The 25007-nt window shown below is 43.1% G+C and overlaps 1 protein-coding gene across 8 annotated transcripts in view; it reads left to right on the top strand.

Moving 5' to 3' along the window:
• Positions 1-25007, top strand: part of LOC139954802 (dyslexia-associated protein KIAA0319-like protein) — a 71354-nt gene that overhangs the window by 28408 nt on the left and 17939 nt on the right. For 3 of the 8 annotated variants that reach the window (XM_071954740.1, XM_071954745.1, XM_071954741.1), the window contains exons 5-15: positions 9464-9547; positions 13823-13978; positions 16003-16251; positions 18282-18472; positions 19277-19457; positions 20200-20332; positions 20778-20842; positions 21215-21369; positions 22192-22315; positions 23138-23273; positions 24139-24293. In XM_071954740.1, the coding sequence (XP_071810841.1) occupies positions 9464-9547; positions 13823-13978; positions 16003-16251; positions 18282-18472; positions 19277-19457; positions 20200-20332; positions 20778-20842; positions 21215-21369; positions 22192-22315; positions 23138-23273; positions 24139-24293 (1629 nt within the window). The remainder of the gene's footprint in view (positions 1-9463; positions 9548-13822; positions 13979-16002; positions 16252-18281; positions 18473-19276; positions 19458-20199; positions 20333-20777; positions 20843-21214; positions 21370-22191; positions 22316-23137; positions 23274-24138; positions 24294-25007) is intronic. The other 5 variants (XM_071954742.1, XM_071954747.1, XM_071954746.1 and 2 more) reach the window with 3 other exon arrangements.

The raw sequence follows: 25007 nt of genomic DNA, 5'->3' as shown, positions 1-25007 counted from the left end.
AAATACATGTATATATATATTTATATATATATATATATATAGATATTTATATACATATATATATATAACAATACATATATATTTATATAGGTGTGATATTTCTTAGCGTCGGGCAGCAAATGCCAGACAGGAGTAGCAAAATCGAGAATCATTTCAAAATTAACCATGCAGTTCGTTCGGTCATGAAAATGTGCAAATTGTATAGGTAATTTAGGGCTTTGGAGGATTAAGGGATTAGTGGATTACATAGTCTGAAAATAGATCACAAAAGATCATCTTTGACCACAGATCCTGAAATAATACTCAAATATTAAACATAATTCTTGCACACATTTTGAATATTTTGTTTCACTCGAGTCATAAATTTAATTGATTTATAGACACTTACTTCCCCTGCTTCCTCGCAACAAATGCACTCTTGTTTATATCACTTTCAAGGACCATCCTCTCCCAGTGAGGAGTTCTCTGTCCTTCTTTTTACATAAATTTCGAACATTTGTTTCCTAACACCTGGGGACAGTGAAGAAGTAACAGATTTAACAGACTGACAATAATCAAAATTGAAAACTATAAATAAAAAAAAAATAATAAAAAATCATTTAACAAAATCAAGAAGAATCAAAAGTGAATTGGAAGGAAAATGACATAACTTTATGATGCATTTGAAGACCCTTGATTTCTTGGCATCCCCTTTCTTAGCTGGAAGAAATTCTCTCGATTTGATCAAAAAATGATGTTTGTCTCCATTTCACCTGGGATTTGCAGGAAATAAAATTTAATCTTGCTCTTTCAATATTTGATATATATTTATATAAATATATTGAAAGAATTAATGCACAATTTATTTTCATGCTGTCAATGGTGTGGTAACTTTTTCCATATTTTGCTCCATTTTTTTCCCTTTCTTTTTTACGTCATTGTATTTCTTTACGTTGGTAGGTTGCACCTTTGAGTTAATGCTTCTCCAAATTCCTGAAACATACCATATTCTGTTTTTAATATATAAATATATATATATATATATATATATATACCGGTATATACCGGTACATATAAACCGGTATGTATATATATATATTCAAAGTATCTCTTTCGAGATCCGGCTTTAGGAATCACAAATGATTTTCGAGTTGGTTAGCATCATGTTTGATCTCTAGAGTAAGGCAAAATATGTCACCAAAAACAGAACTAGTATTGTTCGATACAGGTGACAAAAACCTACAGTGGAATTACGATCTCCCTTACCGGTTTCGAACCTCTGGACATACAATCAGCGTCCATAGCCTAGTGGTTAGGGTGTCCGCGTACAGAGCGGGAGGCCCATGGTTCGAATCCCAGTGGAGGCTGAAAGTTTTTTCACTGTTCTTGATTTTCCAACTCATTACGATTTTCATTTATATATATATTAACATATATATATATATATATATAGTGTTCACACAGGTCCAAAAATCGGGAACCGGGTACCTTCGAGCCGTTACCCGTCAGGTATCTGGGTACCCAAAAAAAAAAAATTGTTTACCCTTGTTGTATCGCGATTTTCAAGAAACGACATATTGGATGCTTTACTTAATGAATTATATTCTCCACTGACGATGTTTTCATGTTCAAAATAGGTGTAATGTAAGGTATAAAACTTTCCTCAATAATTTCTATTTGCTTTTGTTTCTTTCATTAACTTGTTAATAACTTCATATAATTAACATCACTACTAACATTGCACTGGAGCCACTGCTTATGTTTGCTCTCCACCTCTATTGGATCAGACCATATAAATATACAATTTAGCCCTTAAACGGTTGTTACTACTACTACTATCTATTATGACGGCCAGGGTTCGCATTACCTGCGGGATTACACGATTCTCGCAATTTGATCGCATTTGGAATAAACGTTTAGTAAAAAGCCACTTGCGATTTTTAGCATTTACTTCGCTCCTCGCTTACCTGTCTCCTCACAACCTTAGCACCTCATTCTACCGTGCCTATAAAGTCCTGGTAAATAAATAACACTGTGCGCCCTCTATGACCGGACCCCCCTTCCGGTCCCTCCTCCTTTTTCATTCTACCATTCCAAGTGCCTACACGCATATTTTTCTTGTGGATAGTTTCCTTGGAAAATTGTCTTGGTTTTCTTCGACGATCGCCGGAAGTTTTTTTAGCTTCGGATCTTTAGAAGTTTGACAGTCCTTTCCTGACCGATAAGTATCCTTTTTGTCAAAAAGGGAGGGTTTTGGGGACTGTTTTCGTAGTGCGTTTCCTCCTCGGGTTGGTTTGCGGCGGGGTTAGCAGTTCCGCGAAACTGCCTAGGTTCCCGCCCTATTCCTCCCCACGCTAAAGCGTGTTGTTGTTATTGTGTTTTCTTAGCTTGTTTACTAGCTTTCTTCCCCCCAATTAGTTCTCTTGTCCCCCTTTTGGGGATTCATATTGCTCACTTATATTCACTCTTTTTCGTATGTATTTCTCGCTCTCTCATTTTTGTTTCAGCTTGCATTTTCATGTTAGGCCACCCCGTAGCATTACCTTGTTTACCGTTGCTAGGTTACGCTACGCTCCACCTAAGCCTAATTCCCTCCCTAGTTCTCCCTTCTTACGTTAAGCTTCTATTGTTGTTCATTTATCACTAAGAAGTAATCTTCCTTAATCCGGTTATTCAGCATGTCACGCAATCCATTGAAGTGCATCAACTGCTCGATGTTTCGCCCAGGCAGAGCCTGGGACGAACACGACCTTTGTCCAAAATGCAGATCCTGCACTCGACGAGACCCCTGCCTGGTGTGTATTAAGTTTACACCAGCTCAGTGGCAGGACATCGACCTGTGGCTTGAGGGCTTACGCAGCAAGCTCCAGGGAAGGCTGGACTCGATCCCGAGCGCAATCGGGGCGCCGGAGGTTCCAGGAATAACGGGAGACAGAGAGGAGGAGGGAGTAGTAGAGAGAGAGGTGGAGGAGAGTGGCCAGGAGAGGGCAGAAGGAGAGAAAGAGGTAGAGAGAGAGGAAAGAGAAAGAGAAAGAATTCCCCTAACGGCCCCGGCTACGTCCGGATCAGTTACGGCCAGAGGGAAGGGCAGGAGCAAAGGCAAGGCTCCTGCCAAGAAAAGACCTCCAAAGCAGAGGCACAGCTCGGCCGGGCTGGAGACTCCGTCTCAGTCTGGGCCGCAGCTAAACAGACCCACAGAGCGCGGCCCCCCGGCCGTGGGAGGCTCGGGTCCTAAAGAGAGAGCAACCGAGGGGACGCGGAGACGGAGTCGGTCCCGTTCCAGGGAGCCGGACAGGGAGCCGGAGAGGCGGGTTCCGACGGAGATCCCGGCCCGAGAAAGTAGGGAGAGAGAGTCCTCCCGCCGACCCAGAAGGGAGAGATCGGGGTCGCATACAAGATCCCCAAGACGTAGAGAGAGGAAGAGATACTCTCCAATCTCCGACGAGTCCTCGGACTCTTCCGACGATGGATACAGAAGATCCAAGAGGAGGCGCCGGTCCCCGAGACGGCGTCAGGAAGAGGAACCAGCTTGGCTTTCCAAACTCACCGGCCTGCTACGGCCCCTGCTGGAGCAAAGGACGTCCACGGTAGCCGACGTGGCACCGGGCCCTACCAGCCCCGTATCAACCATGGCCCCGCAACCGGCCCCGGACCCGGACGCTCTGGATTGCAGAGCGTCGGTGAATCTTTCCGGCTTGGAGGACGAAGGGGAGCCCATAGATCCAGATCCTCTCGACTACGATCCTATGGAGGACAGCTTTGGTCACAATTACGAACCGGAGGAAGCACCCGTGACAGGAGGAGCCCTCCCACAGGAGCTAATAACACGGGCGGCAGACATATTCAGACGACACCTGGGGTTCGAGGAACCCGAGACGCAACCGCAGAAGGCGGGCCGGGTATCAAAATTGACGGCGACCGGCGAAGCGTCATATAAGCCCAAAACTACCATACCAGTAGACGCAACCTGTTATGACAGATTTGAGGCAATTGCCAACAAGACCAAGTGGACGGCCTTCCCGGCCAGGGCAGATAGAGCGGTCAGGGTACCTGACGAGGCCTGGAAGGATCTATTTAGATGCCCAACCATCCCCCAGGAGGCCAAGGAGAGATTAAAAGCCGAACAAGGGGCCTCATCCACACACGTGTTCAAGACCCCGGACCAGAGGAAGCTAGAAGAGCTTTTGGTAGAGGTGGACATGGCAGCCCGTTCGGGCATGAAGTTCGCATCGGTACTAATGCTATCAGCCGAAGTCCTCATGCGACACCATCAACAGCTCCCTGAGGACAGCAGCCAAGTATCCAGGGATGAAGCGGGCCAGCTCCTCCTGCTGCTGGGCCCCCTCGTCAGACTCGCGTACGATCAATTTGCAAGGGTCGCTACCAGGTCCGTAAAGGCCCGTAGACAAAACATCGTCTCCGCCATCCATTGGCCTTCGACGGAGGCGAAGGACAGAATGCTGGAACTACCAATCCTCGGGGAGGACCTTTTTGCGGGCTGCTTCCAAAAGAAACTGCAGGAAGAGGTGGCCCGAAGGGAGACTCTGGCCAAATCAGAATTCCGACCCCCACCTACCCAGAGAACCAGACCCTTCCGCCCGAGGGAGAGCAGAGCACCTAGGGGAACGAGAGCAGCACCCGCCAAATCTATGAGCAGAGGAGCTCTCAGAGGCCGAAGCCGGGGGGCAGCCTTCCGTCCGACCCGCCCCTGGGCCCCCAGAGGAGGCAGAGGCTCCACGTCGACCAGACGGGACAGTGACCGCTCCTCCAATCGACCAGCGTTCGCCGCCCAGCCCTAGGGGTGCCCACCTCACCGCGGCCATTCCGCCGGTGGGGGGGAGACTAACAAACTTCTCCCAGCAATGGGAATTTATTGGCGGGGACAAGTGGGTGTTGGACACAGTCAAACACGGGTACAAAATAGAATTCTCCTCCAGCCCACCTTTCGGGGGCGGAGGAAGGCAGACACTCACACCCACGGACCCCGTCAAACGCTTAGCCCTAGAAGGGGAAATTCTGGCCCTGCTGGCCAAGCAGGCAATTACAAGAGTTCCGGAAGAGACGGGACCACTCTTCCGGTCCTCCTTTTTTCTGACCAAAAAACGGGACGGCACCTGGCGTCCCATTCTAAACCTAAAACCCCTGAACACAAAACACATCAGACCAAAACACTTCCGTATGGAGACCTTAAACTTAATATTACCCCTACTCAGAAAGGGCATGTGGGCGGCGACCGTAGACTTACGGGACGCCTACCTGCACATCTTGATACACAAAGAACACCGACGATTCCTAGCGTTCCGGTACGCAGAACAAGACTACCAGTTCCGGGCGCTCCCATTCGGCCTAGCCACGGCTCCCAGAACCTTCACGAGAGTCGCAGGAGCAGTAGTCGCCTACCTCAGAAAAAGAGGGGTCACCCTCTACGTATATCTAGACGACTGGTTGGTAGTAGGGAACAGTCTATCGGAAGCAACCAACAACGTCCACAAAATGCTCCAGACCCTTCAAGAACTGGGCTGGATCGTGAACCAGAAGAAATCACGGCTATCACCCTCCCAGACGATCCAGTTCCTCGGGGCCATACTGGACTTCACCACCGGGGTAGCCCGACCCTCAGAAGAAAGAGTCGCGGCAGTCAAGGCGACCACACAACAGATCTTGGCACACCGGGGGTCACCAACGGGGACATGGCTCCGGGCCCTGGGACTCATGGCCAGCCTCGTCGATATAGTGAGACTGTGCAGGCTACACATGCGACCTCTGCAACTGCACCTGCTGAGGTCCGCAGACCCTACAGACCCAGACAAAACAACGCTCATCTACAGGTCAGAGGAGGTCACACAACACTTTCGATGGTGGCTCGACCCAAACAACTGGAGTTCAGGGGTACCCTTTGCGATACAGCTACCAAGGACATCGATAACGACGGACGCGTCACTGTCCGGATGGGGAGCTCACTGGAGCAATCGCACAGCATGGGGGACGTGGTCCCAAACAGAAACATCTCTCCACATCAACATCCTGGAGATGATGGCGGTCAAAAGAGCCCTGGAAGCTTTCAACGACCACGTACAGGGAACGATATCCACAATCTTCACCGACAACACGACAGTGGTGGCCTACATCAATCGGCAGGGGGGCACCCGCTCAGAGAGACTGTGCCGACTCGCGTGGGAGGTGATAACAGCGGCCGAGGACTCCGGCACGATCCTACGGGCTTCCCACATCGCAGGCAAGCTCAACGTGATGGCGGACGCCCTATCCAGGGGGCATATAGACCCCAACGAATGGTCTCTGGAACAGGAGACTTGCGACAGAATCTTTTCGATCTTCGGCAGGCCCACGATAGACCTGTTCGCAACACACAAGAACAACAAACTCCAGACCTTTCTTCCAGACGATTCCACCCCCTGGCCTACCACACGGACGCAATGTCCCTCTCCTGGGACCACATGGATGCGTACATCTTCCCGCCGCTATGTATGATCGGACAAGTCCTCAGGAAAATTCGGAACTCCAAGGGCAGGTTCACACTAATAGCCCCGTTCTGGCCTCGCAGACCCTGGTTCGCCGAGATCCCCCAACTCCTCATGGACGTCCCAGTGAGTCTACCGGACAAGCCCCACCTACTGTCCCAGAGACAGGGAATTTTCTCCCACCCAGACATCAAGGGGTTACAATTAGTTGCCTGGAGGCTGTCCGGTCTTCCCTACGACAGAGAGGCTTTTCAGAAGCAGCTGCCGCGATGGCAGCCGACGCTAGAAGGGGAACGACCGCAGCGACTTACGATTCCCGTCTGCGGAAGTTCGACCAATGGTGCCGACCGAGACAGATACTGCTGCCTGCTGCCTCTGTGACACAGATAGCCGAGTTCCTCCTCTCACTCTTTGGAGAAGGGAAACAAGTCTCCACTATCAGGAATTACAGGTCGGCCATCGCTGCCACCCACCAGGGCTTCCCAGATGGCTCCACACTGAGCAATAACCCGTACATTGCACAACTCATCAAAGGCATGGCGAATCGTCGCCCACAGATCAGACGGCTGGCCCCCTCCTGGGGACTCTCAGCAGTGTTACATGCCCTGGCAGGACCACCATACGAACCAATGGCTAACGCCTCCCTGGCTGCCCTCACAAAAAAGACACTCTTCCTCGTCGCAGTTGCGTCAGCAAGAAGGAGGAGTCCACGCCCTATCCACCAAGCAGAATCACATCAGATTTGAGGGCCACGGGGTGAGGATGGTTCCAGACCCATCATTTATTGCAAAGAACCAGACCTTGACCTTCTTGCCAGGAGACATTTTCATCCCGGAAATTAAGACCATATCATCAGTAGCCGAGGACAAACGATGGTGTCCAGTCAGGGCACTGAAGTGGTACCTGAACAAGACAGAGAAGTTAAGACAATCAACTTCTCTCTTCATCATACCACGACCACCCTACGCAGCGGCCTCCAAAGACACTCTATCCAGGTGGCTAGTAGAGATCATACGCCCGTTCACATCGGGGACCTCCCGACCAAGGGCTCACGACGTCAGAGGGGTCGCGGCCTCTACAGCCCTATTCGCCGGCATCCCGGTAGAGGACATACTCAAAGCAGCAGCGTGGAACTCCAACTACGTTCGTCGCCTGCTACTTGACCGACACTTTACACGCCGAAGCGGCATTTGGTAGCGCGGTGATGCGAGGTCCGGTGGGTAACAGGTCCCACCCCTCGGGCCTCCCACCATCGGGCAGTGCCACTCGGTGCTAAGGTTGTGAGGAGACAGGTAAGCGAGGAGCGAAGTAAATATTCCAAAACTTACTGGTTTGGATATTTACGAGTGACGAGCTTACCTGTCTCCATTCCCGCCTCCCTCCCCCGAGAGGGTGGTGGGACACAGCCGGACGGAGGAGCGGTCGCTCGACTTGACTCATGACTCCGAGCTTCACACCAGATAGACAGAACCACCATCCACCAGAGAGCCATCGACTATGTCTATCGGTGAGTGTACCTATGTGTTTCCGTATGCGTTTGCGTACATAGTCTTCCACTTACGTTCTCACCTAAGTTGATCTAAGGGTAACAAGTGGCGGACCGTAAATCTCTAGGCTCCTTGTTAGTGTAAGGGGTAGTTCCGCCTGCAGGGTTCAGGAGAGTGTCCCCCCTTCCCGCTGCGCCGGGGAGGGTTACACTCCCCCCTGCTTAGAAGGCGTCAGTGAATTTTTTGTTAGGGGTTCACTTTGGGAAGTTAACTCGACGGGGGTCGTTGGGGGTGGCCAGACCTTGCCACCCCCACTCCCGTGTCCGTGAGGCCACTCTTTAGGAATGGTCTCATGAGAAAGGAGGAGGGACCGGAAGGGGGGTCCGGTCATAGAGGGCGCACAGTGTTATTTATTTACCAGGACTTTATAGGCACGGTAGAATGAGGTGCTAAGGTTGTGAGGAGACAGGTAAGCTCGTCACTCGTAAATATCCAAACCAGTAAGTTTTGGAATTTTAGTTATCCTGACTGTAATCCATTGGTAACATCAGTCAGTCTTTCCTTCTATGAAATAACCGAATGAAAAAATGAGAATTGTGAGAATTCTTTCAATTTCTTCCACATGGCAGCCTAACACCATACTAAGTCAATGGGGAAATCTATCCAGCATATATATCCTTATATACATATATACCAGTAATCTTGAGTATGCACCCAGTGCACAATATGTATATATAAGTATATTTATATATACCGGATTAGGTCTGTAGTCTTGAGTATGCACCCAGTGCACAATATGTGTATATAAGTATATTTATATGAACCGGATTAGGTCTGTAGTCTTGAGTATGCACCCAGTGCACAATATATATATATAAGTATATTTACATATACTAGATTATATACCTGTAGTCTTGAGTATGCACCCAGTGCACAATATGTATATATAAGTATATTTATATATACCGGATCATATACCTGTAGTCTTGAGTATGCACTCAGTGCACAATATGTGTATATAAGTATATTTATATATACCGGATCATATACCTGTAGTCTTGAGTATGCACCCAGTGCACAATATGTGTATATAAGTATATTTATATATACCGGATCATATACCTGTAGTCTTGAGTATGCACCCAGTGCACAATATGTGTATATAAGTATATTTATATATACCGGATCATATACCTGTAGTGTTGAGTATGCACCCAGTGCACAATATGTATATATAAGTATATTTACATATACCGGATTATATACCTGTAGTGTTGAGTATGCACCCAGTGCACAATATATATATATATATATATATAAGTATATTTATATATACCGGATTATATGCCTGTAGTCTTGAGTATGCACCCAGTGCACAATATGTATATATAAGTATATTTATATATACCGGATTAGGTCTGTAGTCTTGAGTATGCACCCAGTGCACATACAGTATATGTATAGTATATTTATATATAGCTAACCGGGAAAAAAATACATGGTATATCTTGATTGCAGTAAACCGGAGAGGATATAACCAGTGGGACGACGGAAAAGACAGAATATCCTCGCGACAAATTCCACAGGATTCATTACAGCAAAGTGAGAGTTATATATTGCAGTTTGTGTCTGAGTGCAGTTAAATGTCTGTATGTGCATATATGTCAATTGCGTTAGTATTTCAATAGTTGCCAGTAGAGGGCAGTGTCAGATTAACCCTCATGTGGACCTATTGCAGGATTTTGCTGGCCTATCGTATCTCCCCCTCCCACAACCCTTGTGTTAAAAGAATAGTCCAAAGGTCTTTAATATTTAATGGAAGAGTCTGTAGAAATAATTGTGGGCCGTTTGGACAAAGTGATTCTGTGACGTTACAACCATGTTTGTAGTGTTCAAAATTGTGGTGAGCTTGTGTTAAGCTATAAATTCTGTAAAGTTTTGTAGACTACACCCCAAAATTGAGTTTTATTTGTTTCCGCATGGAAGAGTTCACAGAAGCCGCCAATGTTTGGGTGCGGTTAACCCTTGCAGACCCTAAGCCAGGGTTGTCCAACCTTTTGCAGAGGAGGGCCACATGGAATGATTATGATGAAGGAGAGGGCCGCATGAACCCTACGCTCGATTTTTTGAGCGATTTCTTTTCCTTCCTGATAAAACAGATGAATAAATTACAACCGCCCCCCCCCTCCGCTGAGAGTGTCACACAAATTAACTGACCTATATGCATTTTTTTTGGACCCAGAAGGTTCGAATGATTGATTATATAGCTTCAAATTGTTATCAATAAATCTGCTCTCTAAAATTTCGCACCGTACAAGCATCTCTGGCGGGCCGGACACAACCCTGCGGCGGGCCGGACTGTGGCCCGCGGGCCGTAGGTTGGACAACCCTGCCCTAAGCGCTTCTGATATCTGGATATTAGATAATTTGGCACTGGCTATTACTATGTATGCTGGAATGGACTACCTTGTCTTTATATATAGTTAAAACTATTTTTCTGCTAGGTGATTTGGTTTGATGCAAGCATGACAGCAATGGAATAGCATAAAGTGAAATTAAAAGTTAAAACTTAAGACTTGCATGTAATGTCTATATGATTTGTCTCAATGGTGTTAATGTGCGTCTTGCTGTCATTTATGTTGGACTTACATGTTAGAGGGTAAAATAAGACATTTTACTTACCCTATAATGTCACATGGGGCTTTGAAAATGGAAGAAAATAAAATAAGATCGCATAGAACTGAAAAGTCTGAAATCCTGCATGCAGAAAGTTAATGTGTCCGTATGAGTGAACGTGCACCAGTTATGTTACATGGCAAGACAAAAGTTCTGCCTGAAGTTATCTGTGAATATCTGTAACCATCATGTGAAATACTTGCAAATGAACACCACTTAGGTATTAATTCTAATGTGACTCCTTTAAAGCTTAGACTGCCTCATATTACTTGCAGCACTCTTCACATTAATCATAGTACTCGAATACGACACAGATACATAACATTTATTCAGGTAAATTTAGTTCCACCCCCCCCCTCCCCCCGGACAAAAAGATGAATATATACTGTATATATATATATATATACTAGTGTTTAGGGTGTCGGCATATAAAGCGAGGGGCCCGGGTTCGAATCCCGGTGAAGGCTGGAAGTTTTTTCACAGTTCTGGATTTTCCAACTCACTACGATTTCAATTGTTTCAAATATATATATATATATATATATATATATATATGCACACTTGCTTTGCATGAATAGTAATGTCACTGCAAAAGCCGATATTTTTGGGTCCATAAAAAGGAACATAGGCCTAGATTACTATTTTCAAACTTTCAAGGCTGCAAGCCATTCTTCCCTTTAGTTAGCTTCATTGCCAAACTTGATCACACAGCAGTGTTCCAGTGCTATGATAATTAAATACAAGACATCGGTAACATCGTTTTTAATTAATCGAAAGAAGAAAAAACATTGTTTATCTTAGTTGCTACTTTATGAACGAGCAGGCATCCTCCTTCGAGATAAAAACAGATAGTTGATCTTGTTTTTAAATTGAACAGATAATTATCTTTGTTGTAAGTCTTAACCCTCAAGGACACTGTTTTAATTTTCCTATAAAGGAATACATCTCTTACCTTTCTGGCTGCCACTTCCATCAATACAGATATCATCGTTACCGTAACCGTGACTCCCATCTCTGCCCGTAGCTATCATAAAAAAAATGTCAGTTTTTACAACCCTCCTCCCCTCCCCCTCTATGCTCGTCACATTGTTTTATCAAAGTATTTTCCATTCACTTTTATGTTGTTGCAAGTGAGATCGGCTGTCGACGCCTCGACTAATATAAACAGATGGATATTTTTCATTTGACAAGAGCAATCTCTCTCTCCCTCTCTGTTAGCAGAATGAAATTGCTGCCATCAGTCAATTTAATCATTCATAGGGTGATAACATGGCCGATCGTTCAGATACATAGGTAAACTTGTTCCCTGCAATAAAAGTAGGCAGCCTCCGTTTTTCGTTCTTTTTTTGGTGATATAAAAGACTTGCCTCGGGGGGGGAGGGGGGGACTTTATATTCTGCGAGAGTGACATTCTATATTGCAGTCATCAATCACATCCTACGAGACGATGATGAACGGCTGTTAAAATGAAACTTTGTGTCCGTTTTATAATCTTGGGGTTTACCGTTATAGAGTCGTTACCAGTTTACGGTGGACTGTCACAACATTTATTTCAGTGTTCATTTGTCAGTTAATAGTAGCTCATTATGTACTACAGATAAAGCACAGCCAATTAAAAAACACAATATATGTAGGCCTATGTAGTTTTCTCTTAGATGGGCATATCTTAGTAATAATGTTTAGTTTATACATTAGTAATTCGATAAACCATTACATTGGAATAGTTCTGGAACTAAAATTAAAGTAGGTGCAGTATTTTGCATGTTTATTTAAATTTTGATATTCATAAAGACTAACATAAATATATTACCTCTGCTCTTTTGGCATCATTGCATCCATATTTACACTTTCCTCCATCCCCTACCCGCCCCCACCCCCCTGCATCCCCCTTCCAAGGTTTTTCATATTTCCATTATTTTTGTAATGCCTGTTACTTGTAATGTTTGCATGCTGCATGCAATATATTTTGTCAATGCTTTAATATCATCGGTTGTGCATTGCACTGTCCTTGAATTTTCTGATGTCGCAGTGTGTCTTTACCATTGACCGCTTCGAAAAAGCTGTTGAACTGTTAGGGTTTGTACTTAAAATTTGTTCTTATACCATAAATACTTCCAAAATGTCCCTGGTGAGTTGCATTATTGGGTGCATGGAAATTTTACATCAGTCTGTAAATCAAGACGTTTGAAACTGGTCCTGCATTTAGGATTTCTGTTATGATCAGTATCTATCAATCTAAAGTATCTATCTAGTAAAGTATCTATCAATCTAAAGTATCTTTCTTTCTCTGTTGGGGTTGGGGGAGGGGGGTGTTGGTGGGATGTGCCAAGGATGGGTTTCTGTGTGTAGTAGAAATGAATCAGTTCCATCATTTTGGAGAGAGCAAAAACCTGTTTACAAACTGCTTATTTACTGTAAGGGTGAAATGTTTTTGACACCCCATCAAAGAGGGAAGATGCAGCAGCTGCAAGACACCCTGCAGCAAGGCTGAATCAAACAATATCAAACAAAAGAGACTACTTGGACAAGACCAGCAGTGCCTATTGTGTGAAACTATATTTGACACCCCATTAAAGAGGGAAGATTCAGCAGCTGCAAGATACCCTTGCAGCAAGGCTGAATCAAACAATATCAAACAAAAGAGATTACTTGGACAAGACCAGCAGTGCCTATTGTATGAAACTATATTAGACACCCCATCAAAGAGGGAAGATGCAGCAGCTGCAAGATACCCTTGCAGCAAGGCTGAATCAAACAATATCAAACAAAGGAGATTACTTGGACAAGACCAGCAGTGCCCCATTGTATGAAACTGCATGGCACAAATGGAATGTATTCTACACAGCTTGGCTGTAAGATTCTGCAGCTCCCCTCAGCATCCTACATTTGACAGTGCCTCACTGAAAAGAAGATAGTGGTACTTAAAAAGAGTGGTGTCTGGGGTGGCGGGGGGGGGTTGGGTTGAAGAGAAAGGAAGAGGATATCACCGGCGTTCCTTCCAATCCTTACGATATGTTACTAGGTCTTGAAATGTTTACAGTGAGAGCGTGACATAAGTTACACATGAGGAACGTTTTCACAATAAACAGAGGTGTAATATGGGTAATATAAACATCACCATGACAACCCAGATCATGAGACAACAACAAGGACAATATAACAAAATGGTACTTAATCGCCTTCTTCTTTATTGTCATGCAGATTCCGTCAAAGAAAAAGATGATGGATCCAATGGTGAGACCACAATGCAGCCCAAACATGAGTCACCCGACCAGAAGGGACAGACAACTGTTAAAGTGCCCAAGAAAGAATCACAGGACGAAACGCCCGAAAACCCTGAAGTAGAAGAGAAAAATGGTAATGTCTGAAACAAATTATGGTTGGTGATCATGGTGATAATTTTGATATTCATAGGACCTTGTAAAATGGAAATTTTATATTTGTTCAATTATCCAGTTACCTGCCTCCAAATTTTGCTGAAAGCTTAAAAAAGTCACATGAGACCCACTATCACCCCTTCCTCTCCACTTCCCCCCCCCCCCCAATTAAGTTCTATTTGTGTTAGTAATGTTTTAATACTTCAGCATTGTCCTTTCAAAATGTCGTAAGGAATAAGTTTGGCCTCCCATGAAGTAGATTTTTTTCTGTCCGGTTTGTATGACTAACATCACCAGTAATTTATAAGATGGATCTCAGCAATACATATATCATATGCCAAGGCTGACATGAGCATCCAAGTCTCTGCAAGGGCACCCTTTTAGTGTTTACAATTTGACATTCTGTCAGCAAAATCATACAAATGATAATCAAAGCAAAACGAAGAAAAAAATTATTTTACTCCAACATAATGCATGCCTCTTCCACTTATTTTCAGTTTTGTCAGTTTTCATCATTTTGTGCATTTGAATAATTAATTTTGCCTTAATTTTCTGTGAGCAAACATTTGTCCCAATACATTGACTTGTGTCCTGTGTGTGTGTGTCTGTCTGTCTGTCTGTCTGTATGTATCTTTGCTCTGGAACTATTTATTTATTTGTTTCTGTATTTTCTGAATAGTGTTTTTTTTTCTCTACTCTTCTATCTTTTTCTTTGTGAGTGAGCATTGCATATTAATTTTTCAGAAAAAAAATTGTTTTGTTTTTTTATTCTTGAAAATTTTCGTTGATTTTCAAATTTTTATTGCTGGTGCATGATAACAAAGTTAAGTTCTTTAATATTTATCAGTTCTACAAAAAGTGACCAGAATTTGGTGATGGCACATGCAATTATGTTGATGATGCAGTGGGTGATTATTTTACATGAATATGCAGTGGTTGTTACTTTATCAATATGTGTGCATGCATTTCTTTCATGAAGGGCTATACCATTCATATATTAGGTACAGTATGAGCAAACAGTATGAGAGATCCTGTTTCCGTAGAAAATTGTTTTGAAAACTGTTCGTACTGCCAGTACAAGTTCTTTGAAGCAAGACATGAGAGGACAGTACAAAGTGGTATTAAGCATTAGAAACTTGTCCCCAAATAAAGCGTGACAGTTTAAGTGCACGGTTCTGTCTTTTGTACAAATAATGCCAATATTGTGTGGTTACTGTCAGCTTTTATTTCATACACATATTTTAATTATCGTATGACTTTTTTTGCAAAATTATTTTACTAAAAGCATATCTAGCAGACAGTACTGCCAAATAAAAACAATCATTTCACAGCAATTGCTATGTCTCTTTCAGTGAAACCTTATAAAAATGTGTGATCACTTCATAGCACTTGGTTTCATTTAAGAACTTCATGAGAATTTTTAAAGTTTATCATTGCTGTTCTGCAGTGGCAGCCGAAGAGGGTTCAATCTGGACAAGAAAACTTCAATGGGCAGGGTGGGGAGGGGGGACATGTGACTTGGTTTGGGGGCAAAATCACAAAAGTGATCTCAAAACGCCCCAAAACACAATGGATCCTCTTTGTATTCCATACAACAAATTTCAGTATTTTTATGTATTATTCCAGCAAAATGGGACATTGATTTTACTTTATCTCTCAATTTTTTAATAATCAGGCACATTTAAATACAAAAAAGGACACATTATACACTTTAGAAAAATGGATATTACCAAAAATGGGGCACATTTAATCATAAAAAAGGGTCACTTTTGGAAGTTTTCAACAACACTGGGGAGCCTCAGGGCACAGGCCCCTGTTCTGCACCGGCCCTGCTATTTTTGTAATTGACTATGCACTAAGGCCCTACCATCATCATCATCATTATCAGTTCATTATTGCATCTAGGGGGTATGTGGGTATCAAACAGATGTAAGAAATGGTAGCACTAACATCATATAATGGTGCACCCTTTCACTGGTGCACAACATGTTCATATTAACCCAGGTGGTGCTACGGCGGTGCCAACGGTAGCCCCGACAGAGGTGCGACCAGTTGACACCACTACTACTCGGGTGGTGTCCAAAACGACCGCTTCGTCGGTACCCGGTACGGTCACCACTACCGTAGAGCCTGTAGGGGATAACGGCGCCAATGTTAACCAGAGTGGTAATTCATCCAGTTCACTTATTACCCCTTCCCTGCATGTTACTTCTGTCTATCCGCCTACCACTGCTTCTTCAACTACCGCTAAATGTAAGTATAAGTTGTCGGTCGGTCTTCTGACTAACCTATCTCCCCAAGACTTTTTCACTCTGGGCAACTTACAGGGTTATCTTTGTGTTTGAGTTAGCATCCATTTGCAATCAGCTCAGAGCAGTTAGCTATCACCAGGTGACTCTCAGTTTATGAAATTGGTCGGAGAAGGAAAGAAGAAGTGGGTGCCGGGTGGGGGGAGGGGGATGAGGAGGGAGAAGATGAAATTATAGGTAAAGGGATGGGTACAAGTTTACCTCCTTTAGAAGCAGGAACCCGCGAAGAAGCCTCATTGGCTTATCAGAGATGCAAGTGACCGAAGTCGGTCTCTTAGATTCATATTTAACGTCCATGTGTATGTATTGTCAATTGTCAACAACTCTGTAACTGGACGACATACATTAATCTTGGAGTGACTCGAACTCGGGACCTTATGATTGAAAGACACCGACATTTGATATGTAATGATAGGTAATGATAGCCCCAATGTGATACAAATTATGCCTATGAAAATGACCAAAGGGGGATGCTAGCCTATTACAAAATTTTAATTGCCCCACAAACCAAATTTGATCCTCTTTTAAGTTACATCCCACTTGACTTACCTGTCTCCACCTCGCTCCTGCTACAATGCACCATACAATATCCAATCCTTAGACTCTCTTATCCCTTTCTTCTCCGAAAACCTAATTGAACACTGCCCTCACTTTGCCACCAAACCTGACTTGATTTGAAGTATCTCAATATAATAGAAATCTTTTCCTTGGATTTGCTGAATACAAACTGTAATTAAAGGATGATGGGTTGCTGTACAAAATTATCCAATGATTTATGCTTCTGTTGCTTAATAATGCACAATTAACATGCGCTTAAATTAGTAGTTTTTAAATCAATTGTATCAGTATGTATAAATTTGGTGATTCAAATCTATTTCTGTGACATCTTCCTTTACCTTGAGTTCCTTTGCATGATTCCTTCTCAATATTTTTCCGTTTTTTGGTTCTTTTTTTGCATTTCTCAGTTTTTGCATGTTTCTGCATTTTGTCAGCACGATTTGTTCATGTCTTCTTTGTACACAAAGAAAAAAAAAGTATAACTTTGCATGTATTTCATTTAAAAAAACCTATACATGATTTCCTGACCCCTATCAGAGAACGCCCGCAATGCCTTTATCCAAACTATCAACTTTCTGCAACTCTTTAATCTCAGCAAATGGCTAAATTTGTTTATTAATGAATGAAGTTAACTACTAAAAGTTGTAATCGTGAGAGACATACCTTTCCCGGCAACGCAAACCCAACCACCATCAATGGTTGGTGTATGTGTTAGAGAAAACTGTCACCACTAACCATCCAATACCCCTGCAATACTAACACTTGAATAATACGGTTTTCCTATGCACTGCACAAACAAGTCCCTCTCTCTTGTGAATGATAACATGCACATCCCACTCCAAGTTTTTCAGTTGTATTTTTTTTTGTCAGTTGACAAAAAATTTGCGGTAACAAAATCTCAATGCCCTTATTTTTCCACTTATTACCGTACATAGTAACTCTAAAAGTGTAAAATGATCCACGCTTGAAAATTATCTTTATTTTGGTGTCTGCTACCAGTCAGCATTCAGAATTTGCTATAAATCTCTATTGTCTATATGGAAGTTCAAGTAACAGTTGAGTAGTACAGTTTAGGATGGAGTTGGAAGTTTAAGAGCTGTAGTATTCACAAATGTGTGTTTTTTTATTTTTTATTTATCGTATCCATGTCACGTGTAGAGAGAGCAAGGAAGGGACCTATCTCTGTGATGTGGATTTATATATCATATATCATATAGATATATATATCATCTTAGTTCCTTGATGTCTTGCTGGGTGGAAGTATTTGCATGTACTGACAATAATTAGAAAGCTCTCTATCCAAATCTATCACATATATTTAAGAGGTGTCATGAATATTCAAGAGGTGTCATGGATATTCAAGAGGTGTCATGAATAGTCAGTGGTATTGTCACGTTCTATTTTGTCCCTTTTCAGTCGTGACCCTGCACGTTTCTGGGGGTGACAGCAAGGTGCTACAATTGCCACAGGAGGACCACATCACTCTTCACACTTTTGTGGTCCCGGAGGACGAGGGCGAGTACAAATACGATTGGAGGCTGGTGTCCGGGCCAGAAGAGAGCACTGCGAATATCATCAGGAATGGAGAGGAAATGAAGGTTACTGATGTAAGTCATTGGTAGGATAGGGTGGAGGGCGGGGTACCTGGTAGGATGGGGAAAGAGTTGGGTAGGGAGGGGGTGGGGTACCTGGTAGGATGGGGAAAGGGTTGGATGGTGAGGGGTGGGATACCTGGTAAGATGGGGAAAGGGTTGGATGGGGAAGGGTTGGATGGGGGAAGGGTTGGATGGGGAGGGGGTGGGATATCTGGTAAGATGGGGAAAGGGTTGGATGGTGAGGGGTGGGGTACCTGGTAAGATGGGGAAAGGGTTGGATGGGAAAGGGTTGGATGGGGGAAGGGTTGGATGGGGAGGGGGTGGGGTACCTGGTAGGATGGGGAAGGGTTGGATGGGGAAAGGGTTGGATGGGGAAAGGGTTGGATGGGGAAAGGGTTGGATGGGGAGGGGTGGAGTACCTGGTGGATGGGGAAAGGGTTGAATGGGGAGGGGTGGCATACCTGGTAGGATTGGGAAAGGGTTGGATGGGGAGGGATAGGATTGGGAGTAGTGAGTTGGGGAGGGGTGAGATGGAAAGGGGTGCGATGGGGAGGAGGAGTGATTCGGGAGAAGTGCGATGGGTAGGCGTGGATTTGTGAGGAGTGAGGAGTAAGTTGGATCGAGATGGGTGGGATGGAAAGGGGTGCGTTGGGGAGGATTGGATTTGAGTAGTGGGTTGAACGGGTAAGGGGTAGGATTCAGAGTAGTTAGATGGGGAGGGGTAGGAGTGGAATGTTGGTTCAGAGTTTCTGTTGTTGATTTGCTATCTTAGATGTGCTCTCTTAACTCTATTTTCCTTTCGTTGAATTTTTACAGCTCCAGGCAGGTCTATACACGTTCGAGATCAACGTCACCTCTCCAAATGGAGCAGGCTCAGCCAGAGTAAATATAACTGTACTCTCTCCGCCTAGAGAGAACACCCCTCCCGTGGCCGTGGTATACCCCAAAGGCAATGTCGAGGTATACGAAGATGAAGAAAGATTCCTGGACGCTACCAGTACGTCGGTGACAATAGATTGCCCCCAATTACCTGTTTAGGCCCAGTCTTATATGTAATCTGTGATGTGAAAAGTCACCATTCCATAAAAAAATACAAATTTGAGTTTATATCTGCTGTGTCTGCAAAATTACCAACAAGACAAAAGTAAAGACCTATGCTCAAACAATGTATGCTGTTGTCTTATCTTCAATCTCTAAGGCATGTTCCCTTTAATGCAGGGGTTCCCTAAGTGGGATGCATGAACACCCAAGGGGTGCGTGAGCCTATCCCAGGGGGTTGGTGAGACTTTTCTGAAAGTCAAAACTAGAGTACTTTTTGTTGAACTAAAATCTGATATATCATATAATTTAGTAATGTACAAAAGTCGTACTTATCGACAAACTCTCTTTTAAACTCTTTTGTAGTAGTACCGTACCGTGCATGTGATAAATAACTGAATTATGAAACAGACACAGACTGTTATGCGTATTTTAGTATAATAATGACTCAGATCGTGTCTCGAAAAGTTGGGGGTTCGTGGACAACTCGGACATCCACATGGGGTTCGTGGGGGGATAAAGTTAGGGAAACCCTGCTCTAATACAACATATAAACAAAGTTCATGGCAACAGTATCTTACATAGGGAGTGGGGGAGGGGAGAGGGGCAGTATAGGAGCTGACAATGGCGTGGAAAATGATGCCTCCATGAAAAAATGCTCCCCATTTTGGTAAAAGTGTCTTTTCTTCGTTACCTTCCAGAGAGTACAGATGACACGGATGGTTTGACCTTTCTCTGGGAGGTCGTCACTAGCCCCGTTGACGAGGACCTCATCACTGGACACGAGTCTCTGCTGAAGCTGCAGCATCTTAGCCCCGGTTTCTATCAGTTTAGGTATGTCGCCCTCTTCTTCATCTTCTTCTTACTCCATCCTACCCAAAAAATTTATTCATAGCTTATATTTTCAAAACACGGTCGATTGCAAAGTTCTAAAGGGTCTCTTGATGTTACAGCCGTGTCACGTTGTTTAAGTCCGTCACTCAAGACACTTCTTCTTCTATTGAGAGACAACTTCCCAAATGTTGTTTGAGCGACTTCATCTGCTGAAACTAAGTGTACTGCAGAGCATATTTCAATTTGGGGGTCGAGCAGAGTTCTAAAGGGTCTCTTGATGCTACAGCCTCATAATCTCCAGTTATTTAAGTCTGTCACTCGAGACACCTTACTACTTCTATTGAGAGATGACTTGAACCAAAGCTGTCCAATTTAACCATGTTTATATAATAAAAAAAATTCTCATGCTCATTCTCGGTTTTTTTTTTTTTTTTTTACTGTTTAGATTGACTGTGACTGATATCGACGGAGCCACTGATGTTGCTTTAGTTAATGTAACCGTGAAAGAAGGTAAATATTTGACAACCAGTGTAGGATTCTTAAAACATTAAGGGTAGGATAGTAACAGCCTAATAGAGCATGAAGAAATCTCAGGACTACAGATTGTTTCAAAGTGATCTATTAATCGCTTTATAGAAAATGTTTTATTTTGGTACATCTGATCTAAAAGAGTGATACAGTTCTGCTCAATTTGCAGAATTATTTTCAGTTAAAATTCTATCAGATTTGGTAGAGATTTAAGTGAAAATTGGTAGCCTCATGCCAAGAAATGGTAATAATTGTAATAACGGACCAACCTCAGCAAAGATAAAAAAAAAAAAATTCTCGTTTTTATTTCGGTAATTTTCAATTCTCATCGTTTTCCTACTCCATTTGGAACAGAGGTTGATCTCAAACCATTTGCTGATCCCGGTGAGGAACAAGTGATCCACCTGCCAACCGATGAGGTGATCCTGAACGGAAACGGTAGCCGCGACGACCATGGCATCGTCAAATGGGAGTGGACTATAGTGGAGGGAGGGCTAGCTGATATGTCCGTGAGTTTTCTCAATTACAGGCATGAGCTTTTCCGCGAATTCGCGGAATATCCATGATTTCTTTTCTACCTCGGGACAAAAACTATTATCCTAACACACTGTAGCATATGCAAACTGGAGCCTATACCGCAATATTTGCAAATTTCTGTGATTTTTTTTTTAACCCCAGGCTCATCCCTGCAATTAGTAACTGTGTATACATCTTCTTTGTTTCTCTGCTAACCTATCCGCTCACAACTACTGCACTTTGCTTTGCAGTATCTCATATTTGTCTCAATGTATATCATGCAAAAAAGTGAAGGTAATTTACTTATGAATATAAGTTTGATATATATATATGTATATATACATGGAGAAGTTTAATACATGCCAACTTTCTCAAAAAGGGACAAAGCTACGGTCCCGAATGTTCATTTCAGGGAGTTTCCTCTTTCTTTAAATTTATTAATAAACGCTCAAGTTCTATCATTGACATTTAGTTGAAAACGAGAAATTGGGAATAAAAAGTCGCTGCTCTGATCGTCTTCTTATCTTCCTTGTTGAGGAGGGGGGAGGAGAGCTGCTCTGATTATTTCTCTTCCTCGTTGAGGGAGGGGAGGAGGGGGTGAGGGCTGCTCCGATTTCTTATCTTCCTTGTTGAGGGAGGAGGGGGTGAGGGCTGCTCTGGTTGTCTTCTTATATTCCTTGTTGAGGGAGGGGGGAGGAGGGGGTGAGAGACTGCAGAGGTTGCCAACTGTATTTAATTATTTCTCTCTGGGCTTGAATTTGTTTGTTGTTTATGTTTTTGTTTGTGTTTATTTCCACGTCTTCTTTTATCGACAGGGTTCTTCTGACGTGGTCCTCAAGGCCAGTAAACTCCAGCAAGGCATTTACACCTTCAGACTGAAAGTGTACGACAGCAAAGGACAGAGCGCTAATAATACAGTCAGAGTTCACGTCCTATCAGGTAAAAGAAGAAGAAGTCAACATAACTTCTCAAAACTTGAGATGTTGCGATTTTAATGTCAAATATTTGATTTTCTAGTGCTGGATACTAGCTCCTGTGGTATAACACATAGGGCCTGAATACCTCCATGTTGGTCAAATTTCATTCTAGCATATATTTGTTGACTAATGTAGCACCAACACCCTAAAATTCTTTCCAACCCCCATGCTTGCTGCTCATATCCAATCGTTTTGGTGATGATTCTTAGTTCCTTGACGTTCTGTTATGAGAAAGATTCACATGAAATTTGCATATAATTTGCATATAAACCCCATGCTTGCTGCTCATATCCAGTCGTTTTTGTGATGATTCTTAGCCTCATATTCGGCCTTCCTTGACGTTTCATTTTGCAGGTTAACACCAAATTTGCATATAAGACTTAATTTTGTATATCAAGACCTATTTTGCATACAAGACCCAATGTGCATATAATTTTACCTAATTTGCACATAAATACCTTATTTGCATATAATATTCGATACCTAAGATGTTACACCCATCAAATGACTTTGTCTGATATACGATGGCTGACTGCATCAGGTTTTAACGAGAAGAGATACTACATACTATTTATGGAGAACAGTCTAGCAACTTGTCAGAATGAATAAACCCCATGTACAACGTAATGTATTTGAACTTCATTATTAATTAGACGTGATTTTAGTAACTCATAGCAAACCAGCAAAAGTTTGTTAGCAATGGCTTGTAATAAGATAAGATCCCTTTCACTCTCCCCTTTTATTTATGATTTTTTCATTTTTGTTAATTTTTGGGGATTTTCAGAAGAAGAAAATAAACCACCCGTGGCTGATGCAGGCCCTCACAAGGAACTGTCCCTCCCGGATGATTCCACAACTCTAGATGGGAGCGGTAGCAGAGACGATGTTGCCATAGCAACCTACCTGTGGGAAATGATCAAGCAAGTGGCTGTATAAATATTTCAAACTTTTTGTATCTGAGAGAGAGGCTGAGAAACGTGCACTGTGTCATCATATAACCTCACAGGCCTGTACGACTGAATGGTCGTTTTGTTCACTGTTGCAATGAATCATTGTTGATTTGTGATGGAGCAATTTGATAGCATCAAATTACACAATTTAATTTTTTTTTTTTATATTCAATGTCGTAATACAAATTATAGATTTTGAAGATAACCAAAGACAGTTTGATGCATTGTCCATGATGGGCATCACAAAATTCGGCGAAAAATGTTATATCTTAACGAAAATGTATAAATTTTCAAAATTTTATATCTCAGCTACGGAACGAGCTATCATTCTGAGAGTTGGGGCAATCTGCTTTCTTTAACGAGCTCTCTGTCACATATATTTGTGATGGAGGGTGTTGTGGTCAAGTGGTTAAGGCAGTGGACTGGTGATCTAAGGTTTACAGGTTCAAACCCTGGCCAGATCATTGTGTTGTGTCCTTGGGTAAGGAACTTTATCTCCATTGCCTCTCTTCACCCAGGTGTATAAATGGGGACTTGCGAGGTAACTTGTAAATATAGTTGTGTGTGCCGGTTTGGGGCTGCACCCTATGGGAATTCCCGGGGGACACAAGGTTGTGGTGCCCCAGGAGAGATTGATTGAATTGCGCACACTTTGGTGTGTAGGTGTGACAAGTTACCAATGACCAGGGTTAAGTAGTACCAGCGCATAGAGACTTTAGTGTATATTTGCGCCTTATAAGAACTGTGTATTATTAATATTATTATTATTAATGACCTCTGTCAATTAGTCCATAGATAAATCATGTTCTCATCTGCTATTTTGTGACTCTCATAGGGGTCCGGACAGTGACAGTCTGGTCATCGAAAATGCGGACACGGCTACAGTGACAGTGTCCGGTTTAGTAGCTGGTGATTACACCTTCAAATTGACCGTCACGGACGGGCAAGGTGAATCCAACTCGGCCACGACCCAGGTCCTAGTCAAGAAAGGTCAGTGATCGTCCAGAGAGTCTTACAGCTGCATCTCCGTTTTTTTTTTTCAATTGTTTGCCATTGGGCATGAAAAATGCCCCGTAATAAAGATGCCTCTAAAAGGCATCTACACACCCGTCATTTGGTATCATATTTTAAGCGTCGAGTGCCAATGAAGAGGTTTTCTTTCTGGATTGGGTTGCTTGAGAAATGTCTTCATTACGATTTATCATTTGTTGTTGCAGCTAATTAAAGACAGCATTTAAAGGGAGAGGAAACTGACTTTGATACTGCATATATATATATATATATATATATATATATATATATATATATATATATATATATATATGTATTGTCTTTATAGTGAGGTGTGCATATGTTTATTCAATGTACACTATACAGGCAGTGGTGATTGGCCAACAGTTGTCCATCAATTGTCCAATCAACGGGAAGCCCGAGCGTTAAGCCTCTTGGGTAGCTAGGACATGTGAAAATGGCCTGATGATTCGATCCTAGCTGTATCTTCTGCAGAGGCTGAATGACAAGCAACAGTAACAGAAGGAACAAATACATACACAGTATACAGACAGGTTAATGAGCATGGTGAACACAAAGAAATAGATGTAAGAGGATTAGTAGACAAGGGATGGAGAGAAGAAAAAATCCAACAGGGGTAAGAGGAGAGGTAGGAGATCAACTGTAGAGGGCTGGTTTAGTGGATAAGCAGTT

This window comes from Apostichopus japonicus, chromosome 17, assembly GCF_037975245.1.
Source record: "Apostichopus japonicus isolate 1M-3 chromosome 17, ASM3797524v1, whole genome shotgun sequence".
Taxonomy (NCBI): Eukaryota; Metazoa; Echinodermata; class Holothuroidea; order Aspidochirotida; family Stichopodidae; genus Apostichopus; species Apostichopus japonicus.
The sequence above is the reverse complement of the archived record's forward strand: the minus strand, read 5'-3'. Positions and strand labels throughout refer to the sequence as shown.